The sequence below is a fragment of the Alligator sinensis genome, unplaced genomic scaffold, assembly GCF_000455745.1.
Source record: "Alligator sinensis unplaced genomic scaffold, ASM45574v1 scaffold169_2, whole genome shotgun sequence".
Classification (NCBI taxonomy): Eukaryota; Metazoa; Chordata; order Crocodylia; family Alligatoridae; genus Alligator; species Alligator sinensis.
In genome coordinates this window covers 1,168,206-1,195,691 of record NW_005842077.1, presented here as the reverse complement: position 1 = coordinate 1,195,691, position 27,486 = coordinate 1,168,206, and the positions used below count along the sequence as shown (strand labels likewise).

General features: G+C 42.8%; 1 protein-coding gene across 1 annotated transcript in view; it reads right to left on the bottom strand.

Moving 5' to 3' along the window:
• TTC29 (tetratricopeptide repeat domain 29) overlaps positions 1-27,486 on the bottom strand; it is a 220,811-nt gene that overhangs the window by 114,235 nt on the left and 79,090 nt on the right. The window contains exon 7 of the mRNA XM_014520005.2: positions 25,170-25,255. Coding sequence (XP_014375491.1) covers positions 25,170-25,255 — 86 coding nt within the window. The remainder of the gene's footprint in view (positions 1-25,169; positions 25,256-27,486) is intronic.

Sequence of the window (27,486 nt, the reverse complement as noted above, 5' to 3'; positions counted from 1 at the left end):
CTTCTGCCTCATTTACAGTTCTTGAACATGATTCAGACAATCAACCGCAACATTAGTCAAAGAGATCACTAGCTAATGATTTCTGACAAGCACTGCAGTAACAGGCTAAGGCCCAGAATGGGCAGCAGCATCTTGAGAATATTTTACTGGAGCCAACAATAGGTGTTGGTAGACAGATGATGCAAGTGGGGGCAAGATGCTTGATCTCATATCACTTAGTACCTCTTGTACACTTTCAGGAAAAGCATGTTGTTCTGACATGCAGTAAATAGTCTTCCCTACCCATATAATTTGGTTGAGAGAGATACATTGGACCTGCATAGGCATTTTAACCTGCAACACAGAGTTTACAAGGTGTGTCAAAGAACTTTAAATTTTGTTGATACTATTTTTTAAAATTACTGTATCTAGAGCTGTGACTCAGATCACAGGAAGAAAAATTCACTAATAATTCCCTCACACAGTTTTCTTGAATTGCTACTGGTTTGGGGTGGAGTTCACCATAGAAGGAAAAGGGGTTGGTCCCTAAACCTTTTCGAAGGTGAGATAATTTGCCAAAAACAGTGACATCGCACTAACGAAGACATGCTTTTACCCTGGTTCTGCAGTTTTCAGCTGCAGCTGCTCCTAGCAGTCCATTTACGATGGACATTTCACACTACAGAAGGGCTCTACAGGAAAGCTACCACAGCCCCAGGCTGCATTAATTTTTCTTCAGATTCCCTATGGGGCTGGGAGTGGCATATGTCATTCTGACCCTGGCTTGCCCCCTTGTTATGAATGAGATACTCTCTGCATATGGATCAACAGGGCACGAATTATATCAGAATATACACACAGAGTATACTGACTCTGCTTAGAGTAAGATAAAAATAGATATTCTGCTTGTATGATTTTAATTGGAATTATGTTCAAGTTTTTGGAGTCGCGTATTGTGGCTCTTACTCAGTTTTGCCTCAGATAAATTTCTTTTTGGTGTTAATCTGGCTTTCATCTATCCATACGGTACCCATCATCATAGTTTGAGTATTGACATGCCTTCATACCTACCTGAACTGGATCTAAGCAAAATATGAAGATGGATTTCATTATATGGACCTTGCTGAATGACTACACTGCCTAAAATGCGAAGTAGGCGAAGTAAAATGGCAATCAGCAAAAATTATTCTTACTATTTAGTGTATTTATTGTGGTAGTACATATGTGTTGTCTCCTAGCAGAATCAAGGTTGTGTTCTGCTTGGCCCTACAAGCATATGTGGAGCTTGGGTACCTACCCCAAAGAATTTACGATCTCTCACCCCAGTCCTAAAAAACATATATGGGAAATTTTAAGTGGGAAATTTTCAGTATGTGAACAGGCATACTGAAACCACATGCTCCAAGTTATTCATTTTAGTTCACTGATTGCAGAATTACAGCATTGGAAAGAAGAATAATTTACAAATATCTTGATGATCTATTAATGTAAAGCACGCATTTCTTAGATTTCTGTATAGTGCATATGTAATGTATATTACTATATGTACTATATTTGGAATTTAATTGATGGCATGCAAATGACAAGTAACTGAACAACAAAAAACTTATTCCATGGATGTATTCTCACTGACTTTAAGGGGGCCAGGAATTAATTCACATGCTTGTTCTTCTGCTTTACTGAGGCCTTAAAAAACAAAAAGTGGAATAGGTAGTTATCTAATTTTTCTTACTTCTCCCCTCATCCTTCTTTCTCTTCTACTTTTCTTTTTCATGATTTTTTGCATCTCCATCAGATGAAATAGCAACTCTTAACTCCAGTTCCTTAATTTCAATTCTTCATTCCAACAGTTTTGTAGCAATGTGCTTATTGCTTTACAGTTTCCTTAGTTTCCCTTGTATAAGGTCTGATTAAACAACTCAAGCAATTCCTTCATTAAAGAGTTCAATACAAGCCTCAAAAAGCAAACATTTTAGTATATTATTTCTGTAGAATTTGAAACCTTTACTGTATAAGCCATTATTCTGGCAAAGGTTGCTGTAACCCTTATTTAGAACCAGAATGCAATGTTTTCAAACCAGCCCTTGTGGACATATTTCTTCAAAATAAAGTATGGTATAACAATCTGGAGTGAAGAAGCTTCATCTGTTACCCTTTAATAATGATATAAGAGGAAAAAACAGTTTATGTATCCTTTCCATCCTGACAGATGTGACAATGGCTGGAAATGCGATGCCTGCCAAGAGCTTTTATCAAGTATGTTATAACAACCAGTAATAAGTGTAAATAATAAATGGCTATGATCTTATGGGAAACAGTGGCAATACTAAACAATTTTTGGTGCTTGCTGATGGGGGTCTGCTAGTCTTGGAATTCCCTGGCTTCCCAGTAGAGTTTTGGCCTGACAATAAACAACAGTTTAATACTTTATCTAATCCCAGCCAGGAGGTGAGTTCAACAGCAAGCTTTTGCAGATGTTCACATCCAATAATCTATCCATAATTGATGAAACAGGGAGGTCAGATGTAATGGTTGCTACTATTCCAGCAACAAATAAATGGTTATTGACAAAACAAGCCAGTGTGGCACTGAGTGCTGAGCAGTGACAAGCATGAAACAGTGCTGAGACAGAGGTAGTGATGAGAATACAGCCCTTCATCTTGAGAATTTCTCAATATGATGTGTGGCATAAGGGCCACGCTGACACATAAGCAGATGGAGGTGACTTGTAGAGGAAAAATGAGATTCCTCAAGTACATAAAAGACAAAGACAGCAGAGGCGGAGAAGGAAACAATGAGAGAGGGGTGGAAAAGACTGGAGACTTGGGTAAGTACAAATACATGAACTGTTCAGAAATGCCTTTGTATAGCACCACTGTGATCCAGATGTCTGGATTGCTTTTATCACAGTACTGTGTCTACACTAATATACCTGACTGTCAAATTGCTGTAGCCTCCTAAGACCCTAATGTTATAGTCTATGCATGTGCATGCTTCAATGCCCATAACTTCTTACTACTAAGCGTCTATAAATATTCTACTTAACACTTAATGATATCTTTATTTTACCCACAAAGCAGTTTGACATACCTATATTTTTCCTGGAGAAAATAACTAAAAATATCAAGTTATCTAAACATAGACAGAAAAAAATGAGATAAAACAAAAGATACTTTAAAAGCTGTTTAAAGAATGAAATGTTTCTATGCAGAAATGAAAGCTGAAAGTAACACTGTCATTCTTAGTAAACCTTGCATTTTAAAACCTTAACCTTTATAAGAAATCTAGTAAATGGATTAATATACTATATTTTTATTGACTGAATATAACTTGAGTCATTTACATGCAAATAAACACTTGAAACCATGTGCATCCATTTCAATGCTAAAAGACAATATTTTTACAATGTTTACTGTGTAATATTCTAATATGAAAAACAGTAGAATGAAATGGTGGCCGTTATTGCTATATGTAGTCATAAAAAGATTTCAGACAGAAATATTTTAAATATTAATATTACTAAAATCACTTAAAGCACTAAGGAATGTTAAATTGATTTATTTAGAAGTACAATTTATTTCACACTTCCCTACCAATTCTTTTGATCAGCTTTGAAATAATATATAAGCTGAAAGCAAAACAGCAAAACAAACTGCTACTGGCAATGAAATAGCAAGCTCCAGGTTTTATAGTATAAACTGGCATATTGCAATGTTTTAGTTTTTCAAGTTATTCATCTGCCTGTCAAAGCATAATTGTTCAGATTCCTTAAGATCTGCTGCCTGGATTGTAAACCTCTCCCTTACTCCCATATATCTATTAAGGTCCTGATGCAGCAAACTTCTTCAGCATGTGCTTAATATTAAATATATGAATCATTCCAGAGAAATCAACATGCTGAAATGTAAGGACTTGCTTAAAGAAATGCATTGCTGGATCAGGGCATGACTTTAAAATTTAAGAAATTAATTTAATCATAATTTTAATACTTTATTCATAACCTATTATAAAATGCTTTTTTGATCCTGCTTTGTCATGGTAATTATACAAGCTATGCAAAATATCTGAAATCAAAATGAGAAAACCCTCAAAATGTATACATATTTGTATGTCATTATGAAACTGAAATTCCCCAGTTTCAGTGGAAATCCATATAAACACATTTTTTTTTTACTCAAAAAGGTCGTTTTTCACTTAAATCAGGCCTATTTTGAGTTTGAAATGTATATTTGTCAAAAATAAAATTCATGGCCTTGTATTAGTACAACTACTCCATTTTTCAATACATATTAAACGTTCAGTTGTTGGCATCAAATCATCTCAAATGAACTCTTAAGTTTTTTTTTTCCACAAAATATATTTCAGACTTTTTCTATAGCTCTGAGTATCAGATGTAGCAGATTTTTTTAAACAAAAAGATTAACCACACAAGACAGTGGGCGCATCTAAACAAGACTAATTCTACTGAGCATTAGTGCATCATGGCAAAAGCTGTTTTAATGGGCTAATACACAGTAGAATTAGTCTACTGTGCATTAAGCATCACGAAAAGACCGTGTGCTTTTGCTACTGCGCAGTAGCACCAGGTACTGCTCACTAGTTAATACCTCATATTAGAGGTACTAAACTTAATGCACAGTAGCAGTGGCACATTAATGCATATATAGACACGCCCAGCATATACTGTTTAGTTCGGGGTGCTCAACCCCTGTCCCACGGGCCAGATCTGGCTCCTGGTGCTATGTCATCTGGCCTTCAGGGCCACTGCCCTGCTTCTGCCAAATTTCTGCACACATGGGGAATCCCACAGGCTGAGTAGCATATTGGATCAGACCCACAGGGCAGTGTATGGTCCAATCCCAGTGCACAGGACCTGATTCCGGAGTGTGGGGTCCAATGTGTATGATGCTGAGTGAGGGTGGCACAGGGCCTAATCTACAAATGCAGGGCACTTCAAGGGGCAATGCAAGGCCCCAAGGACCAGCCCCAGAGTGCTAGACCCAATTCCAGTGTGTGGGGTTTGGGTGGGGGTGGTGTGGGGGCTCAGGGTCCAATCCCACTGTGTATGACTATATTCTGGCGTGTGGGGCCAGGCAGGGTGGGGGCAGCATGTTGCCCAATGTGGGTGTGCAGGGTCAGTTTGGGGCCTGATCCTTACACATGGCACCTATCTGTCCTGTGGACCAACCCTGAACCATTTATCTGGCCTGCAGGGCCAAAACTGATACAGTTTCATATTTTGTTTTCATTAATGTCCTGAATAAAAATGGGGTTGATGTTTAATTAACTACACCAGAGAAAAGTTTGACTATGAAAAGCAGAAAAAAGAAGCAATTGAGATTTCAAAAAGGGGAAAAAGGGATTAATTGTGGCTTTAAATTGCCCTCTAGCTAGGTCACCGTGTAGTTATACTGACAGTCTGGTTTTTGGTTTCCACTCTTTGGGGCCAAAGAGCACCTATTCTGTACCAACCTTATATTTCATACAAGTGACTTTTCCAGGTACATCAACTCAGCTGACTGATTCAAACAGTAGAAGGCCAGAGCCAAAGGTCCTCCCATTCCTCAACACTGTCAGTCTGCATGGAAAGCTGTTCTCCATTCATAATGCTCTGGGGTTTGTGTACTGATAAAAACACTACACCTTCATACTTCATACTCCTTTGCCTAGCAGACCGACCAGTATTATGATTATCTTATCTAACCTGCCTTCTGTATTCCCAATAATTAAGCATAGTAAAAACTCAAGATCAGAGTGACATGAGTCTTTTGCAATGAAATCTCAACCAAGTGAAATCCTGAAAGGTGTACCTCAAACATGTTGACATATGTTCACACATTGTTATTTGTGTCATAGTACTGTGCAGAAGTTCCAATCATGTGTCTCTGCACTTCTGTACAGTCATACTTTTTTATGTGCAAACTTTATGATTTCATGTTAAAACTTCAAAATTTTATAACTGATCTTCTGAATGATAAATAGGAAAGCATGTGCAATATACAGAGATTAATTAAACTTGCTGGTTTCATTTTGATTCTCACCTTCAGAATGCTGGTTATGTAAATTTAATACAAAACAGCATGAATTTGATAATCAGAACTAAAAACTAGCAAGTGTCACACAGCATTGAAACATACATGATATAGAAATGCTTTGCCTTTTATACTTCCTTACACAATCTCATCATACAAATTTCCCAAAACAGAAAACTAATTGTCATGTAACCTTGATTATATCATGGATATGTTTGCTATATATCATGGCTTGTGTTTGCTGTGGCAAAAATAACAGCGGCACAAATCTGTGCCATTGCTTTTTGCCACTGTGCATGCCCCTGCATGTGGGGCTGGTGCAGGGAAGATGTCCCAAGTGGAGTAGGGGAGGCTGGAGCCAGCCCCTGTGCTGGCCCCAGCAGCCTTACCTGGAGTGTTAGGGGCCTCCTGGGGCAGCAGTTGCAGTGATCCAGCCACTTGGAGCCTGGCTGGTAGCCAGAGCATAGCTTTGGCTGGCCAGACTCCAATTTCTGGCAGCGCACACTGCTGCCATGTACGTCACACTGTTTTTTTGAACAGCATTTTTTTTTTACACCAGGATCACCTGGTGAAAAAAAAACATGTCACACTGCAAATTAGCAGTGAGGTGAATACTTCCATGTGCACTGTGTGTGGTTTGCAGTGCCTCAAACTGCTTTGAGGCACTGCAAATTGCAGATGTGTGCTTGCGAGGACACGCCCCCATTTTATTTTAAATTAATAAGCAGCCAAGAGTACAACTCACCTTCTCAGTTTTTTAGAGAAGTAAGATGCAAGGACACTGGACCTGATATGATACGAATAAAATGAATGATATGAACAATAAAAGTTGAAAACTAAAAGGGCCCCTACATTTCTTACACCAGCCCCTAAGACAAAAAGACTCATGCTATAAAAAGTAGGGATGGGTGTTTACAGACTCTCTTAAACCTACGTGTGTGTGTGTGTGTGTGTGTGTGTGTGTGTGTGTGTGTGTATATACACACTCTACACCTATATTGCTATAGCATATCTATATCATATCTATATATATCTATATCTATATATAGCTATATCAAAACTTCCCAAAAGGTGGTGGTAATCTGATTAGGCTGCTTTTAGTAACATATTTTCAGTATGTTCCAGGGTTTTTTTTATATGTCCTATGCCACATGATTTTTCCATTAATTAATGCAAGCATTCTAATTCTCTTCAGCGGTATCATATTTAAGGAAGTTTCATCTTATAGTTTCCATCTGGGACATATTTACCCCAAAATAAATCAAATCCACTGGTGGAATTATTCAAACACCATTAGCTGAGTAAAAAAAAGCATTTTAATATCAGTTTGAAAGGGAAGGCTACATCTTGTTCCAAGCCAAAGAGGAAGGAGACTGTATCATGAATGCAAAAACTTGGGTGTTATATGGGTAAGCATGGATTAAAAAAAAAAAAAATCAAACATTTTGGAGAAATGTCATTAACGAATTAACTTAATATAACACAACCCTGAATATAATACAGTCCCACAAAAATAGATCCTATATATGGAAAAATTATAAATTTGTTATAATTTCCCAGGTATAGAATCTAATTATTAGAGGTTTGCCTTGAATTTGTCTTCCACTCACTGCTACAGCAGAGAAAATAAATCTTGGGGTGGGGAAGGTCAGGTGCCCCCCTTGCCCTCTCCCCACACTTTCTTCCTCCTGAAGCCCCTTCTCCTCTCCTTGCTGTCAGACTCTACTCCCCCTGAGCATACAGAAATAAGGGGTACATTTGATAATACTGGCTTAGAAATTAACATACATGTAATAATTGGCATATAGGCAAATTACTATGGGTACCCATATACTTGGTACCCATAGTAATTCAGAATTCAGAATTAGTGCATTTTATCTTTTTTGAAACTGCTGCAAGTTTTAGTACAAGTACTCCAGAAACACACTTTTAAAAAGCACTTTTATACCTACTTATATATAATGCAAACTGGGCACATTAATGCTCAGTAGCTTATTTTACTGCACATTAAAGCATCATGTAAAAACACATGCTATTACGCTAATGTGCAGTAAAAATAGGCGACTGCACATGAACTACCACTTAAAAACCATGCACATTAGGAAAAGTGCCTTATTTTTATTTTTTTTATACATGTAGACATACCCGCTTTTTTTTCAAAAATATTTATTTCTATATAAATAAATAAATTCTAATACAGCAAAAGCTTTGTTATCTGGCACCCATGGGGAATGGGGGGTGCCAGGTAAGCAAATATGCTGGTTACCTGAGATGCCTAAACAAGCGTCTTTGCCTGTTCAGGCCACTGCCTCTCCTGCCGTGTCCAGTGTGCCGCTGCCCCTCCTGCTGCATCACCGCCCCTCCCGCTGCATCAGTGTGCCGGGGGACTGGGAGGGGGGCTTTGTGCAGGCTGCTATGGGGGCTATGCAGCGCAGGCTGCTTTGCCCCAGGCCGTGGGGGCTTGGCAAAACCAGAAGTGCCACGGTGGGCACTTCCAGTTTCACTTTTACCTTACAAGCCGGCATGCCAGTTAATAGAGCATGCCAGTTTGTAAGATGCCAGATAACGCGGCTTTTATTGTATTTTAAAAGCCTAAGACTGTCTGTCTGTCCATAATGCTTTATTCATGCTCTGATTGGCTGATACACAGCCAATCAAAGTGCGAACAACCATGCCAATAGGAGCTTGCAGCTGGTGGAGCTTCACCATGATGGTGGGGACACAGGGGATGGAGCAGGGGGAGCGAGGCCAGCTTTGCCTCCCCCCTCTGCTCCCTGGAGGCAGGGGCAATGGAGCGGATGGAACAGCCCTGGCCTCGCCCCCCCACCCTGCTCCCTGCAGGCGATGTGGTGCAGGGTGGGAGCGGGGTTGGGGTGCCATGGGGGGGGCGCTCCAGGACACGGCTCTGGCCTTGGCCTGCCCCCACTTCTGTCATCACCACCTGTGGGACCCAGGGCCTGATGTGGGTTGGGGGAATAGTGGGCACACCACAGCAGCGATGGGGCAAGGGAAGGGGAGGGGAGGGCAGGAGTGGACCTGGGCCCCACATGGTGGGGGGGGGAAGAGGACTGAGCCCAAGCCAGGGGAGAAGCCAGCCCACCACAGCGGGGGGAGCAGTGGGCTCAGGCTGACCTGGCAGCAGTGGGGGAACAGGAAGAGCACACTTGGAGCCGATGGAGGGAGAAGGCGGGGTGCAGAGGAGTGGGCCTGGGCCCAAGGGGGGGGAAGAGGAGCGCTCCTTCTCTTCTCCAGCTGCTGCTGTGTCAGGCTTCAGGCCCTTCCCTCCACTGCCACAGCAGGCTGCTTTCTCCCCTCAGGCCTGGCCCCACTCCACCCCCACCTCACATTGGCTCTGCGCCTACTCTGAGCCCACTCCTCCTGTTCCCCTGCTGCCACCGGGTTGGCTGGGTCCCACTGCTCCCCCTGCAGTGGTGGGCCATCTTCTCTCCCGCATTGGGCCTGGGACCACTTCTCTGCTTCCCCCTGTTCCTGCGGCGGGGAGGGAGGAAGTGGGCCCAGACCTCAAGCAGCAGGTGGTAAGAAGGAGTGGGCCTGGCCAGGAGGGGGCACGGGGCTCCGTCCCCGCATGCTCACTCCCCCCGCCACCCTGTCATTCCTGACAGGCAATTGGTTAGTATATATATATATATTACTGTACCTCTAACAACCTGTCACATGACCACTGTGGTTCAAATAGCAGATCAAAACATACTTTGACAGGTAAACTATTGTAGACCTGTTACACAGTTTTCACTGTGCACTCACACACCTGCACATCACACACCTGTGCAGTGTGCAACTATCACCATTCCAGTGCTATCACTCATTGTTCTTTCAGAGGGTTTGCCTCTTGAAAAGTCACTGCAAGTCCCCTCTCCACTATATGTGGTCTGCCATTTCTTTCCTGTCATTCTCTTCTGTCCTTCCATAGTACCAGTACATTTCACTCAGCCCCATTTTAGTACAATCCTCAGCTGTGGGGACCAGGTGTCTGTTGATGAAGACACTGAAGCAGGAGATGAACTGGTCAAAGTGAGCTGTCAGGGCCCCTGGTTGTTTGGTCAAGTGCCTGTAGAGGACCGCTTCTCTGGTCAGGGTTCTGAAACCTGTCACCACTTTTTTATTCCCCCCCATTTTTTTTTAATATATATATATAACTCTACCTCTAACAACCTGTCAAGTGACCACTGTGGTACACTTAGTAGATCAAAACACACTTTGACAGTTAAACTATTATAGTCCTGTTACACAGTTCATACCACGCACCCGCAGACTGTGTACCCACGTGCCTATCACCATTCCAGTGTTATCACTCATTGTTCTTTCAGAGGATTTGCCTCTGAAAAAGTCTATGCCAGTTTTCTCTACACCATATGAAATCTGCCATTTCTTGCCTATTGCCCTCTTCTGTCTTTCTGTAGTACTAGTACATTTCACTCAGCCCCATTTTAATACAGTCCTCTACTGTGGGATCTGAGTGTCTGTTTATGAGTAGGTTCCTGGCTTTTCCAGGACATACGTGAAGCAGGAGATGAACTGGTTGAAGCTAGCTGTCGGGGCCCTTTGATGTCAAGTGCCCATGGAGGATCGCTTCTCTGGTCAGGGTTCTGAAGCCTATCACCACCAGGAGGAGAGCACAGACTTTCCTTCACACCTCTCTGGCATATGGGCAGTCCAAGAAGAGGTGGTCGATTCTTTCTGCCTGCCAGTTGCAGGTCTGTCCTGGGCAGTTTAATGAACCTCTCTATCCTGCGCCATTTTTCCATGCCTGCATGGGGATTGCCCAGTAAGCTGCCTGCCAATTAAGGTCTTTGGGCTCCTTCTGCAGATCCTTGAGGAAGATTCACTTCCACGTGGCCTGAGAGCTGTCACCACGCAGAAAGTCCATGGGTGATATGATGCCTTTGCTCTTACTACTTCCCGTATCTTGCAGTGGTTCACCAGGGTCACTAGGGTAGCATTGTACAGCTTGTATTTCTCCTAGAAGCTTTCCAGGACCTTGTAGAACCATGGGGACACCATGGCCCACAGCCTCCCATTGGTCGTTGTATACATCTGCCACTGTCACAGTAGCTGCCCTGCAAAATACTTGACAAAGCTGGCTGTTTTGGATTCCATCCCTGTAACCAGTTTGCAAAACCTGGCTCATGTGCTTGGCCCAGAGGAAGAGAAGAACATCTGGTAGTCCTCTGCCTCTGGACTGTTTTGCTTTGTACAGCTTGGCCCTCGCCACCTTCTCCCATGTGGAGTTCCAAAAGAAAACAGACAAGGCTTTTTGGATTCTGCAAATGACTTATTCTGAGGGGGGGGGGTGGGGGGAAGACTAGGGAAGTGTGTAGAAGCACCAGCAGTAGCACCACCTTCATCAGTGCCACATGCGCCCCATTGACAGGCACCATGAATGCCCTACTTTCTGTCTGGCCTTGGCCTCCATCTTTCTCATGCCCTCTGTCCTGTCAGCTCTGGGTCAAACTCCACCTCAAGGATTTTTACCCCCTTGCAGGGGATGGAAACCCCTGGGGCAACAGGTTCCTGAGCTCACCCAGGACTAGGCAGGTGCTTTTGTTCACATTGAACTTGGCCCCTGCTGTTGCTCTGTATACCTGGGAATGTTGTAGCATTCTTTCCACCGACCCCTTGTCCCTGCACATGATGTTCAGGTCATCCATGTACACAAGGACTTTTGTTTCTTCCCCATTGCCCCTGGCAATCTTCATGCCCCTGATCCCAGGATCCTGCCTGAGTCACTGTGCTAGTGGTTCCATTGCACACATGAAAAGGATTGGGGAGAGTGGGCAGCCCTGCCTGATGCCTGACTCCACCACAACTGGGGCTGTCAGGGACCCATTCACTAGTACCCTGCTGCTCACATTGGTGTACATTGCCTTTATCCAGGTGACAAAGGTTGTAGGGATTCCCATCTTTCCCAGTGTTTCCAGTAGGAAGCGATGGGATACCCAGTTGTAGGCCTTCTCCAAGTTGAGGTTCAGCAAGGCAACATTCTATCCCCTCTCCCATTGGTACTGTAGCACATCTCACAGCTGCATCAGGGCATCATGGATCTGTTGCCCTGGCACCATGCATGCCTGGTCCTTGTGGATCACTGCACCTATAACAGACTTAAAATGCTTGACCAAGACTTTGGCCATTAGTTTGTAGTCAAGGTTCAGGAGTGTATATAATTGGGCACCAGTTTCTCAAGTCCTGCCTCTCCCCATTCTTGTAAAGAGGGGTTATGAGGCCTTCCTCTATCCATGCTCCCAGGTGGCCCTCCTGCAGGTACTCTCTAAAGACCTCCAGCAGGTCTGGGTCCACCTGGTCCCAGAAAGCAACATAGAACTCCTTGGGCAAGCCATCTGCCCCAGGAGTCTTACTGGTCTGGAAGCTGCAGAGCATTTTACTGATCTCTTCCAGAGTCCACTCTTCCACTGGCTTCTGTCTCTCATCCTCCCCAAGGACCCATGTGAGCCTTTGCAGGCAGTCCTGCATTGCTCTGGGGTCTTCTGGTCATGCCATGTATAGTTCCCAGTAGAACACCACTGCCGTTTCCAGCATCCCTTCATTTGACCGGTGCTCCACCCCTACTCCATCTACCAGGCTGGTCATTGCTTCTTTCTTGGTTTCCTTTATCTTGCTAAAATAAGCAGGCCACTCTTCCTCCTCCTCCACCCAGGGGGCCTGTAGCAGGCCCCTATCTGGGTCTTCACCTCCCTCACGTCCCAACCCAAGCTGCCTGCTTGTGCAGGCTCTGCAACCTGCAGTTCAGGTGTTCCTATTGCTTTCTCTGGAACCAGGCTTGCCTCCTTCCAGCCTTCCAGAAGAAGTCCCTCGTTTTCTTTCATGCTGGCCCACCACTCTATGTGGTTTTGATATCTGGGTCAGAAAGTTTTCCATCCTGCATAGTGCTGCCTGAACTCCTGCTATATTTTCACATCTTCCAGAAGGGTCATGCTCATCTTCCACATGTCCTTGCCTCTCTTGGGCTGCTCTCCCATTTCTGCTTTCACTGTTAGGAGGCAGTGGTCCGAGAAGCAGGCCAGTGTGGATACAGCCTTTATTACCTTCCACCCTTTTGGGAGGAGGATGAAATCTATGCATGATTTGGACTGCCCCAGGGGTTCACTCAGGTGAACTTTACCCCAGGTCCTGTGGCCTCTTTGCCTGCATCCACCAGGTTGTATTCCCGGATGAGCTGTTTCAGCAGTTTGAAGGATCTGTCCAGTTCCTTCATTTGGCCTTGACTTATTCTGCCACCCACCTCAAGGATGCTATTTGTGTCTCCTGCAATCATCACTGGCTGGCCATTGGGCACCATTACTGTCATGTTTTTAAGGAAGGCATGTTTTGTTGTCTTATTTGCTGGTACGTATGCATTCAAAAGCTCAAAATTCCCTTCTTCTGCTTCCAAGGTGACACCCAGCAACCTGCTTGCAATGATTTCTCTTTGCTGCAGAGGGGGTACTCTATCTCCCTTCAGGAATATGGTGACCCCCACTGCCCAGTCATCACTGGTTCCTGACCAGAAAGAGGGCCATGTTGCCACCTGTTCTTGAACAAAGCATAGTCTTTAGAATTGGGCAGGGCACATTCCTGAAGACAAAGAATGTCTGCCTGCAGTCACCCCAGGGGTATTTCAATGGTGTCCCATTCCCCCTTCCTAAGCAGGCTTTTCACATTCACTAAGCCTATAAGGATCCCAATGAGTAAAAATGTGCTGGGGGAGAAGGCCTGTAGGTTTCTCATTTCCCTTGCTTAAGCTTAGGGGTTTCTGGGCTCTCTCCCCTCTCCTGACCTGTTTGTTCCCTCTGTTTGTGGGCCCCTTTCTGGGATTGTGGCTCCTCCTGCTGTCTGGTCTGTGTTTGGGGGAACCTGCTTCTCCTCTGGAATTGGGGGGTTACCCAGAGATTCTGGTTTTCCTCTAGGGACTCTGAGATCTCCGCCTTTCCTGCCTGGACTTTCATGTTAGAGCCTTCATTTTCCTTCTCCTCTTCATAGATTTAATAGATTTCATAGACATTAGGGCTGGAAGGGACCTCGGGAGATCATCGAGTCCAGGCCCCTGCCCCAGGAGCAGTAAGTCAGCTGGGGTCAAAGGATCCCAGCAAGAAAATGCCCAAATGTCTCTTAAAGGAGTCCAGGGTAGGTGCTTGCACCACCTGTGGTGGCAGTCTGTTCCAGGCCTTGGGGGCTCGGACAGTAAAGAAGTTCTTCCTTATGTCCAGTCTGAAATGGTCTTGGAGGAGTTTGTGACTGTTTGACCTTTTCATCCCTTGGGGTGCTCTGGTGAACAGGCATTCCCCCAGATCCTGATGTACACCCTTTATATACTTACAGGCAGCCAGCAGGTTCCCCCTGAGCCTGCACTTTTCCAGGCTGAAGAGTCCCATGGCTCTCTGCCTGTCATCATAAGGCCTGTTCTCCTACCCTCTGATCATGTGTGTGGCTCTCCTCTAGATTCTCTCAAGCTTCTCCACATCCTTTTTAAATTCTGGAGCCCAGACTTGGATGCAGTACACCAGCTGTGGCCTCATCAAGGCCAAGTACAGCGGGAGGATGATATCCTGGGATTTACTTGAGATGCATTTATGGATGCAAGCTAGAGTTTTGCTCACTTTACCAGCTGCAACATCACATTGGTGGCTCATATTCATTTTGCGGTCAGTCATGATCCCCAAGTTCCTTTTGGCTGTGGTGTTTGCAAGCGTAGTAGTGTCGAGCCTATAAGCATGCTATGGGTTTTTCTTCCCAAGGTGGAGCACCTTGCATTTTTCAGTGTTTTCAGGCATTTTCTAAGTTTTCAGTTTTTTCAGGCATTTTCTAAGCCTGTCAAGGTCAGCCTAGATCACCATCCTGTTCTCGAGTGTGGACGCTTTACCCCAAAATTTGGTGTCATTGGCAAACTTGGCTAGTCTACTTCTGATACCAATGTCCACATCATTAATAAAGATGTTAAAGAGTATACGCCCAATGACGGACTGTGATGTAGCTGAGGTTGCAGTTGGCCAGTTTTTCTATGAGATGATCATTGGATGCCAGATCGAAGGCTTTTTTAAAATCAAGATATATGATGTCAATCTCTTCTCCCTTGTCCAGGTGATATGTCACCAGGTCATAGAAGAAGATGAGATTGGTAAGGCAAGACTTAACTGCAACAAACCTGTGATGTTGCCATCAGTCAGTTTGTCAAGAATGGTCTCTTTGATAATTTTTTCCAAGCGTCTTCTGGGGCTCTTTACAGATTGCCCCCTTTGGAGTTTTGGGGCTCCTTTTCTCCCATCTCCTTTTCATTTCTACAGCCAGTTCATCCTTTCCCCCCTGTTTTTGGAGATCCTCCACTATCCTTCTCAAGGCTATCACTTTTTCTGGGGTTCAGGTTTTTCTTGAAGAGAGGTTCACCTCCTGCCCCCTCCCTTCCTGGGGAGTTTTCCACCCCCTTCCTCTATGTTCCAGCCTCTTCTGTTGCAGTGGGCTGTGGTGCAGGGGAGGGTGGCTTCTTTCTACCTTCCTGGCTTCAGTTGGGCATTACGGGGGAGGCGGCTCACTTTCTGGGGTCTTTCTCTTGTTTTCCCACATTCACATAGGCTCTGGGACACTCTTTAAATATGTGTTCCTCTTTTTCACACAGGTTACAATCACCACCAGGAGCAGTTTTGTTTGTTTGTTTGTTTTAAGTTTGTATCCGAGGCCAAATTAGCCAAAACTAGTTCTAAATCCCAGAGTCCAGAACCATAAGTGGCTCTACTACTGGTAAACATCCTCCACCCACACCTGGGGCTTCAGATGTTTCCAAAACTTTTGGCTAAACTCCATCCTACTTGCAGTCCAAGCCTGGAGGCTTGGGGTTCAGATGCCCCCACATTTTGCTTGCCGTTATCCATAAGGCCCTTGGAGCAAGTAAGAGAGGAGACTCATTTCCATAAACTGGGTTTAAAGCCACTGCACCTTGGTGGGAACTGAACCACACCAGAAGAGCAGTTCTCCTGTGGCACAGTTCAGGAAAACTGCTTTCATGGACACAGATACATAGTATTTCCCCTGCCAGGTTAAGAAGCCACTATACTTGATCTGAACCTTCAAGAACCCCAGACCAAAGCCAAACAGCTCATGATTTATCATACAGTTCATTGGGCTGGGCCCCAGAAGACACAACAGCATTTCAAGCTATGGTAACCCCACAATTCAGCATTGCTCAGTATGCATGTGTACTTCAGATACCTCCCACGAAGGATCCATGTGCTAATTAGCCCCCCACTCCTGACTGGAACCAGGTGTTCTTGTCACAGTTCCTGGGATCCTCCAAAAATGTATATGCAGATGAGGAGTAGGGCAACCTGGTCCAGCTCCACCTCATAGAGGTCAGGACCACACTAATCATATGTGACAGGCTGAGGGTAGGGACAACAAAGGGTTTCTGGGTAAACTCTTTGGGGCCCTTATCAGTGATGTTTACCAGACAGTTAAGGCTGGTGAAGAAACAGAACTAATTGGAAATGAGAAAGAAAGGCACTACTCAGCTGTAGGAGTAAAACAGAAGTTGAAATGTACTCAGTGTGGTGGCTCACCATGACTTGAAAAAAAGTTATTGCTTTTTTCAAAAAATAATCACTTTTTTCAAAATGTGTGTAATAACTTTGTAGCTGGTTCCCATTGCACCTTAGATGGTCTGAACACAATGGCCACTATTGTATACCTTATTCAAGTATGGACTGTGCTAACCTATCCTTGTGGTAGGTCCTATCATTCCCTGACCACTCCTGCTGCACCAAATTGCCTCCAAAGAATTTAAATCCTGGACTCCTCTCCTTCCCTGCAATTGTATCCTGCGTGTTGTTATTTGTAACTGTAGGTGTTTTGCAAACCAGGTGTCTATTATAATGTAGTATTGTTGTGTGGGGCCTCCTGTATATTCTCTGCTTTGTAATCATTGTGTTCCTTTCCCCTTCCCACCTCTTCCCCCTAAGCTTAGCTGGCTGCATGTTTCATATGTAATTTAGTTGCATTCCCACCCCTACTCCCATTCTCTACTATGTAGCCCCTTGCTTGGGTCTTTCTATGTTTCTTTGTGCTTTGACTTTGTAACTTGAACTTTAACATTTTCTGGAACCAAGGGGAGAATATCTGGGCTGGCTCTGACTCTCCCAGTGCTAGCCTGGTATCGCAATACCTCCAGGCCTGGTGCCAGTTCCCTGTAGAAGGAACACACACCCATTTTTTTAAGGGCCACACACACACACACACACACACACACACACACACACACACACACATAAAAGGTTCCCATCAACATCCCAGCCTTTGGGCTAAGATGAAGAATTTTGGCACCAAGGGGAGGGTATCAGGTCTGGCTCTGGCCCTCCTGGTGCTGGCCTACTATTGCAGTACCTCCAGACCCAGAGGTACCCCTGTGCCAGTTTCGGAGGGGGGGGGGGACCAGCCACTCACTGCTTTAAGGGCCCCAAAAAAGGCCCCATTGGTATATTTTCCCAGTATGGGTTGTGTGTTTTACAGTTATGCTGAGTGTTGGCAGCATTTAATCAACTTCATAGTTGGATTCTATTACTAAACAGCAGTTTTTGGCAACAGTTAAATGATAGGCAATGTATTTAATGATGTTTCCTTGTATACGAATGTAAGATGAGGAGCTTTTTTCCTTATGCTGATCAGGGGAGGAAGACCTCATCTTATATTCAAGTAAAAATGATACCTGCTTAATGCTTCTATCTAAATTCTCCTTCCATGTTTCTCTTCTGGGATCTCTCTCATGACAAACTTATAAGACAAAGATAACTATCCAAAGTAATAGAAGAAATTCCCACATAGTAATGGGAAACTTCTACTATCTTCTTTCAAGATTAGACTTGTGGACATTAAACAAATTAACTGAATGCCTGTGCCTGGGTTTCATACAGTGATACTATTCAAATATTGAGATTTAGGACGCTCAATCCACATGAATCCACATTTCAATCAGCATTGCACTCAAGATATTTTTGTGACCAATAATGGTGCAATGTCTGGCAACAGTGGTACTGCAAAAATATAAAACTTAGGCACTTAGCAGAAGTTATACTTAAAGCATGGTTCACCAGTTAATCAAGCCACACATTCATGCAATTAATGGTTCACTACAAGGAATAAGCCACAAGTGTATTACACAAAATGTGTGTAATAACTTTGCAGTTGGTTTTCATTGCACCTTAAATTGAATGTTTGGCCAGGCCAATCAGCTGATTGGGGTCTCAGTCTTGGATGTACATCAGAGACCTTGACTCCGATGCACTCCCAAGGCTGGGGGTGCAGATAATCTGACAGACACTTCAGGTCAGGTGCACCAGACACCTGGCTGGCTACTTGAGGGCTCTCTCTGCACTGGCATGATCCCATGTTCCCCCTGCACTGGCAATCAGATGCAACAGGGATCTGATCCCTGATCTCATCATCATGCTTCCTGCCCTGCACATGTAGCATGGCAGAAGATGTACCTGTTGGGCAGAGGAGATCATATTATGCCTTTAAATGAATATCTTCCAGGGGCCTTAGTCATACTTGTACAGCTGCCTCATCAGCCTCAGATCTCCATAAAAGATACTCACCTTTTCTGTATACTTACTTTCTCCCTGCATTTAGGATCAAACCATAGAAGTTTATTGTCACTTGGATGCAAAAGGGTTTTATTTTCCTGCTTTCAGAGGAACAACGTAACTTTTTTTCTACCCCAACAGAGCTTTATGGACTTTTAAAAAGTGCTTCAATAAGAATGCAGACTCCAGGAATAATCAGATCTTTCCTAAAGGCTCCCATGCATCAAGGTCTTCATATGCATGTGAGTTCATTTGCAACCAGAGAACAAGGCCCCTGAAATGTTGGCTGACTATAAACTACTGGCCAAGAAAGGACAGTCTGCAATAACAGCCAATCACACTTCAGAAAGGAATTTCAAAATTCCTTCATTTGTTGGACAGTAGGAAGTCCTTGGGAACCTCAGTTTGCTAAGCAACTTTACCTGTAATGATAGGAATGATATGTCAAATTTAAAACTAAATTAGCCATCTGGTCAAAACTTGTGTACCCGCCTCCGTTCGACCAGGAGTTCACGCGCCGCCTTCGCCCAGGCCCAAGATCTCGCACACCCGGACTTTGCTAGTACACCCCGGAGTTTACCCCGTCTGGTATCAAGGGGGATCCCAGAACTCGCCTGCCATGACTTTGATGATGCCTTCAGTGGAGGGTCTTCCCTTGGGGTATCCCCCAGTGCCGGTGCGCTCCTTCACGGGTACTCTCGGGGCTCCGTCCTCCCCTACACCCCAGCCATTCGCCACCTTAGGGTCTTCCTATTCTGGCCTCTAACCCATCCTTGCCTTGTCCTCTCTTGCCTCAGTCCACTCGGCCGTCAACAGCGGTCTTCAGACCGGGTATGCCCCCCAGTAGGGACGCTGACTTGCCGGGGATCCGGCTGGCCGCTCTGCTACTCCAATAGCCTGCACCGCGGTTACCCTCGCCGTCGGCTCTGTGGTGCAGGGTGCAGTCGGCCCCTCTCTCGGCACTGCTGCCGGCCCTCCTGCCGCCTCAGCTGCCGGGTTCCCCGCTGGCTGTGCCCCCACTTACGGAGCTGACTCCTCCCCTCCTTGTGCTGCTCCTGGCTGCTCCGCCGCGCTGCTCGCAGCCGTCTCTGCCTCCTTCCTGTGCTGTCCTGCACTCTGCGGGTGGTGGCTGATCCCCTGCTCGCTGGGGCTCTGCGCTCCAGCTCTCTCCTCTCAGCCGCCCCGTTGCCTCGGCGGGGCCGCCTTTTGTTTCTCTCGGCAGGCGTGCCCCGCCCCTGCTGCTCAGCTGCAGCCGGATAAACGCCCGGCTGACGACCCGCACCGGCACAGCCGGCACGTGGACTCCCTTTGGCTCCTCCGGCCCTGCGGGAGGTAAGCGGACCCCTTTGCCGCCGTGGGGGTCTCCCAGTGCCCCCGCTCCCCTGGGACAACTTGCTTAATTACTGTTGAAGTTCAGTTTCCTAATCAATATACCAGAACTTTAAGCAGTATGGTAGGCAGCAGAGCCTTTTCGTCTTTGCTGCATGGAGCTAATAGTACAGACAGTGGCAGACAACCCATAGTTCAAGAATTAGCTGGATGTCAAGGGAATGAGGTTCATTCTCCTCAATTATATTTCAAAATAAATTGTCACTGAGAACAGTGCATAATTAATCAGATCTATCTCATAGAAAGTCCACTTAGCAGGAAACACTCTTGCAGGGATCATGGAGATTTAAACGACTAGAAAGATTTCTTATATAGTAGTGTGTCCAATAACTTTAGAGTGACCTGCATCCCAGTATATAACTACTTCCATTCTGATTGACTGTGTAAGCTAAGGTAAATTTTTCAGTTGCTTTGATATAAATGTTGGTGTGTAATACGTCTCTAGAAATACAGACTACAGTCATAAATCATCTTTGATTACTTTAATGGGGTCATTTTAGATGTTAAGAGGGCTTTATAACTTCATAAATTTTCTAAAGAATGTTGCCATTGTAATTGGTGCATTACAAGTTTTGATAATTCATGGGTGTGACATTGTATCATAAATTATCATGCTTCTTTTGGCATAGGTTGCAGTGCTTAATGTTGCAATCTCTTTATTGTTATGCATTAAAGCATACACCATATGGAACACACACTAATATCTACAATGAGAAACATTTTGAAATAACATACTTATAAAATGAATACTCAAGTCATGTAGACTGACAATTTCAAGAAGAGTTAGAGTAAGGGATTTGGACATGCAGCACTAATTGAAAGACAAGGAGAGCTGGATATTCAGCTTCTTAAAATGCTTTTGAAAATTTAACTATAAAATCTACATTAACATAAAAACACACAACATATATCACAATAAGATAGTTGTCATATACAAGATTTCTAATTACGCCAAATGTGTTACTTGTAACGGTTAGCAAAATAATTTTAATGAAAGATATCTATAGCAAATCCTAATGTAAGGTTAGTTTATAAAGTAGCAAGCAGATAACTTCCCTTGGCAAAATTCATACCATCCCATGACAAAATCTATATATTAGACTTTGTACTTCAACAACATTTAGAAAACAGTAATTACTCATGAATATAAACTGCATACTACTTGAGACATAGTGAAAATGTCACAAAGGAACATAATTAGGCCTCAGTTTTGCAAAGATTTCTGCACATATTTACCTTTACACAGCTGAATACTTTCACTGAAGTCAGACTTTGATAACTGAATTTATAAACGTCAAAAAATTTATATATCAACGAATTGTCAGTCTACACATGCTACACAGGCTAAACATGCTTTGAAAAGAAAATCTTCAATAAACATACTATAATACACAAAGTGGTTAAATATATTTGATATAAGAGGCTGCAGCTTAATCATTTTAACCTTTAATTACTGTGTCAGATAATGAATATTTTGAACATACGCTTCTCCACTGATAAAGTAATGAATGAAAGAAACAAGTTTATATATATGCTGGTGTGTATGCATGTTGGGAGAGGGAGGGATGCCTTAAATGGCAAAAGGAACCAAGTGGCAACAACTGGAGGAAACAGTATCTGTAACAGCTGTTCCTTTTAGATTCCCCTAGAAGGAGACTGCCTGAGGTGGGCCACAACACAAAAGGATAAAGAAGATGAAAACTCTGATGCAAAGCAGGAAAATAACTGCTGAGACCCCTGAGTCTGCACCCGAATAGTCCCAAGCTGTGTGGCAAGACCTCTTTAGCATGCTACAGAAGCTGGTGATGAACTACATATTACCATGAGGCAAACTGGCTCCTAGCAGTATTGTCTGCATGTTATGTGTAATGATAACCAGAAGTCCTCTGGGAACAGGCTGCAATGATTTCATCTCTGTAAGCATCTGAGCTCCCCTTGGATATAGAGACCATTAAACTGAGAACAGAAGGGTAAATTTTAGGCAATGATTTCTAATTGGAAAGTAAAGACAACTTGTGCTCAATGGCATTGTAAACCACTAATATTTTGCTACTCTATGTATCTTGATTGCTGCTGAGGATGAAAGGAAAGTATGAACTGAAATACCATTTTTTCTTGTTTTGTAATATAGTATATAGTTTTTTGAGTGAAAATAATCTATATTTCTAAATGCAAGTTTTCTGTCGGTTTCTTATAATTTAAAAACTTCATTTATAAGAATTTAAAAATACCATTTTATTATGTATTCATGAGGTAATTGTAGTTAATGATATGGTGATTTTTATATGCACAAATTATAGAAATATAAACAAATTACAATATCAATAAGGATTTCTATAATATTTTGTGGTCTACCATAGTATATCCCATTTATATTGTGTACTGTATGGACAGCATTCCATATTTCACAGAAAATACAATTTGTTTCCCACTTGTTTAAGGGCTTTTGTATGATTTAAAAAAAAAAACAAAAAACGGTAAAGCACAAAATATTATATAAAGCATACCAAAGGAAAAAAAATGTTATTCCACTTTCAAAAGCCAAGGTTCTAGCACCCTCCCAAAAAAATAATTTTTCACTGAGGACCAAGAAGACAATGTCATAAACTATCAACTTCTCTTTAACCTGTCTTTTTAGCCTAAAAAAATAGAAAACATCATAGAGGAAACTGCCTGATGATATCAGTCCTCAAATATTCTTAACATTATCAAGTCTGGTTTTGGTATTTAAATGGTATGGATATTTCTCTACTCTTGGTCAGTTAACATCTCCCAGTAATGGAAAAAAATCACATGTCCAAGAAGAAGCCTTTACCTAGGTTATCTACTTTTGATGCTGCCTGCTTATCATTCACACATTTCTTTGTTTGTCAACCTGCTAGAGAAGTTGCAGGAAGGAAAAAACAAAACCCTTCAGAGTTGATGGTCAGAAACCTGCAGAGATGGTAACCAGTATTAGCACAAGAAATTCTAACCTACTCTATTGTACTCTAGCATTGGAAATGGTCAAGAGATCCTTCTCTGCCAAAGCAAACGCTAAGTTTCACTTTGTAAAATTATTCCAAACCACACATTGTTTACTTCGTGTGAAACACTTCTATTCAACTTCTGACCTCAGCTCATCTGACTGAGAGGATTTACCAGTCTATTCCATTACAGCACCAGATGGTTTCTCTGACCACCAGAAATGACATGCTCATTACAGAACCAATATCATAACACTCGCCTTTCTAGAATTCAGTTTATTTATGTAGCAGGAAGCCCTAGATCATTGGAATTATTGTATAAGATTGCCAAAGGCTTCTTGAACTCACATGACAAATTATCACCACCTTTGAACACAGAAATCCACCATCTACCCTAAACCACACAATAAGCCAGCCAATCCTGAAGAGATCCTTGCTTGATTCAAAGAGCAGCTATTGTCCAGTTTCTGAACAAGTTAAAAAAACAGCAACAAAACCACATAGTGAAGAGCCACACTCGCCATGTAGTTTGTTCCTTGCTAGAACACTGGATCACTCTCAGCTGATTTAAGGCTAGGCATGAACAGAGACAACATTGGTCAAGCTGGTGAACGCATTTGTCTGTATCTGTAGACAAAGATGAAATGCATTTATGCTCATACTACTGGATTTCCTCTTGACAATTTTTGAGTTGATCATGGAATGCTACCATACTTCAGTAGTGTTTGGCAGAAGCACACTGAGCTGGCACTGATCTTTCCTCTCAAATTGATCCAAGAAAGTACAGAGGGATAACTAGTACTCTTTTCTGGAGTTATTATAAGTAGAACTTCCCCCCATCCTTTTAATCATGTATAGGAAGATTCTAGGGGAAAGAATAAGGTGAAGAATATGAAGTTAATTGGCAGCACTGCTAAGACAACACCATCCTACAACTCTTCATCACGGGAAAACCCTTCTCCCACACTTCAGATGTTCAGCATCTGGATGAAGTAAAACTTGGCAGGATGGAAGTGTTAATGGAAGAAGGAAACATTTATAACATATTCCCCCCAAAATATTTCATAGGGGTTATTACAGTAGCATCTTAATAGTTATGAAACCTTTGACCCAAAAATGGAAGATCAGGGTCCAACTTCTTTAAATGTAAAGCCAAAATGATTTGGGGGTATTGGTTGCAGCCGTTCTGGTCTAAGGACATAGGCAGACAAGGTTCTTTGGGTAAATGTGATATCTTTTATTAGACCAACTAAATAATTAGAAAATTTGAACAATTTTTCCAACTATTTAGTTGGTCTAATAAAAGATATCACATTAAGCCAAAATGTTTGCTCTTGTACAAATATACATTCAGGAAAAAGAAGGGTTAATTTCCTGTAAATGAAGTTCTTCTAATGGCTTGTCCCTATAAATCCACACCCATGGAAGGTTGCACCTAGGCTCTGTGAGCCCTGAAACTGTTTGCAAATTCCACTTTTTGAAACCAGTGGCCATGTACAAGTGTTACGTTTCTACTGCAAGAATCATTATTCTCGTAGTAGAAGCCACAAGTGTACAAATGTTCACACTATGACTCCCAGACCAAAAATGGCAGTCTGGGAAGAAAAATAACCCAAAAAGAACCTGATGGAAGGTTCTGCCAGGAGAATGAATGCTTGTACATTTTCTGCAGCTTAACTCCTCCCAGGGACCAGGAGGAGTTGAGCCACTGGTAAAGGCTCCTGTGATTTCCAAATACCAAGGTCACCAGTATGAGAAGTAGGCAGGGTGTCTTCCATGCTGCTCCCTCTGCTCATCTCCTGGTGCCTGGGAGTGGAGTGGACAGAGCAGTGTGGCAAAGCCCATGCCCATTTCTCACACACTGAACTCTGCTGTGAGAAGTGGGCAAGGGGTTTGCCACATGCTCTTTCTGCTTGGCTCCTTGTGTCCAGAAGCCAAGTGACAAAGTCCATGCTTGCTCCTCATACTAGAGACTCCAGTGTGAGGAGTGTGCAGGGGCTCTGCCCCACTGCTCCAGTCCCCCCAGGAATGGGAAGATTGGAGAAGCTTGGAGAAGCCTCACACTTTCTCTAGACTGAGAAGACGCTGGTCTCGGGAAAGCACAAGGAGCAGGTAGAAATTTCCCACTTCTAGAAATGCATATTTTTACATAGCCTCTAAGAAAATGTCAAGGAGGCAAAAAAAGACAATGGGAATAACTGAAGAATTTTTAATAAACTTACTAATATTGCTGTCTGTTCCTCTCCGGCAGAATGATATGCTAAACCTAAGCAATAGGCAGCTTCTCCTTCCATCTTCTTATCACCACCTAAAGAATAGAACTTAGGTTACAAACACAGTCATAGTCTAAACAAATGACATTATTGCTGACAGCTCTTGAAAATAATGCCCATGGGTTTTCTTAATAACATATGAAGTTTTTCTTTATATTTTGTTATTTATTTATTTCCAAACATGCTGGTGTTTTCCATGAACAGAGCTAAGAGTTACTTTAAATCTACAGCTCATTTATATTTAATTAAGGAAAATAACAAATGCAAGTAGTACAAATGTCTTCATGAGACAAAGCAAAGAGTTTACCATGTTGTAAAATTCTCCATCATGAATTGTTCAATAGTACTGCTGTAATCTTCCAAAGAAAGTCAATAAACACCTTACATTTAAATGCAATACATTATCTCAGTTATTTAGCTACATATATAATCATTATGTATGTTATATATAACTATATATGCAACTAAATAATACATGTCAAATATTTTGGCTCACATTTTCTATTGCACCAAGTATAAATTTGATGGGACAAAATGAACAACCTATCAAGGTATCAGTTAAAATTCCTGAATCTCATGTTTGATCCATACTCTGATATGTGCAAGAGCTGCTTAAAACTGCCATAACACAATTTGTTGGAAAGGAGCCCTGGAAATTCCATAGTAACAGAGAACAACTGAAGAGCAGAGTACTCTGGATATACTTCCTTGAACTCTGCAGGCAAATGCTGGCTGCTTCCTGGCCTCTTGGCACTGACCTACCAAAAGAAAACGGGATCCCTGCATTTAGTAATAAAATTGATCAAACTCATTTTACACATCAGTCTTTCAAAATTCATCCCAGAGTTTGGGGTAATATATACAAGTATTAATTGGTGAAGCAAGCAGATTGGAAAAAAATCCAAAATATAAAAGGAAGAAGCAAAAATTCATATGGCTGATATCTTTTATTGGGCCAACTGCATACTTGGCATAGACATAAATCTTTCAGGTATTATAGTACCCTTCCTTATGCCTCTCTCCCAACCATGAGATGGTCCAATAAAATATTTCACTCACAAGAATTCTTGCCATTCACATATTTCCTGGACCATTATGGCAACAATATCACCTCAACTCTACCAAAATATAAAAATCTGTATTACCATCCAAAAACTCATCATTCATATATAAACTGCCTGGAAAATGAACTTTGCACCATGACCTGCAGACCAACAAATTCAGGCTAACTCACCCAGTGTACCTGTACTCATGCATTATAAAAGGAAGTTATTTACCTTTACCTGAAGTTCTCTTAATATATTGTCATGAAAACTTGAATTTAGGCTCTTGTAAATGTTGGAATTTTTTTTCTGTGCTAATTCCCAAGGTCACAAAGACAACCAATCTATAAAACTGAACATATTCAATAAAATTATAAAGGATGAGCCAAAACCTTTTGGTTCTTTTACACTACTTGAAATCTCTAAGATGATACCAAGGTGTCAAGAAAACAGAATGGGAAAATGTGTCTTTACAGAGGAAATGTCCTCAGAAGAGTTGTCATAGATAATAAACCTTTTTCTCCTTGAAAAATGGTCTTTGCAAAGCCTGAATTTCAAGTGACTGGTAAGCAGTATCCAGTCTCAATTCAGCAAAATGCCTTAGCAAAGACTTAGGTCTACAGGGATGGGTTGAATGTTCAAGAGGAATGTACTTAGATGTTTAAGACAGAACGTGCTTAAATGCTTTGTTGGGCCACTATGAGAAAAAGGGGATTTTTTTAAAGAAAAATGAAAGGATTGCCCTTTTGATGAGAGTCTTTGATCTAGCAAATAACCATGAGTAAAGCTGTAAATAGTGTAGCTCTAAACATTTCAGAAAAAAAACACATGTGTAACAGACATGCTGTATAAGTTATCTTAGTTTTTATGGGAAGGGCTATAGATACTAGGCCTGTGCAAAGCGGCTAGTATTTGCTTCGAATTTGGCTGGTTTGGGGGACAGTGATTTGATTCTGTGATTCGAATCACTGTCCTGAATTGATTCAGCCAAATCTGATTCGGAGATTTGACTGCTGCTGAATTGGCCAAATCCCTGAATCAAACAGGCCCCATCCCCTGCCCACTCTCCTAGCCCTGTCAATGGCTGCCACACCTGGCCCCAGCATCCCGGCACTTAAAAAAAAAAGCCCCACACTCACTGGTTGTTGCCAAGCAGAGGGGCGAGTCCTGCTGCCCCCCACTGCCCCGCGCTGCACAGGGGGGCTCTGCCATGAGCCCCAGAA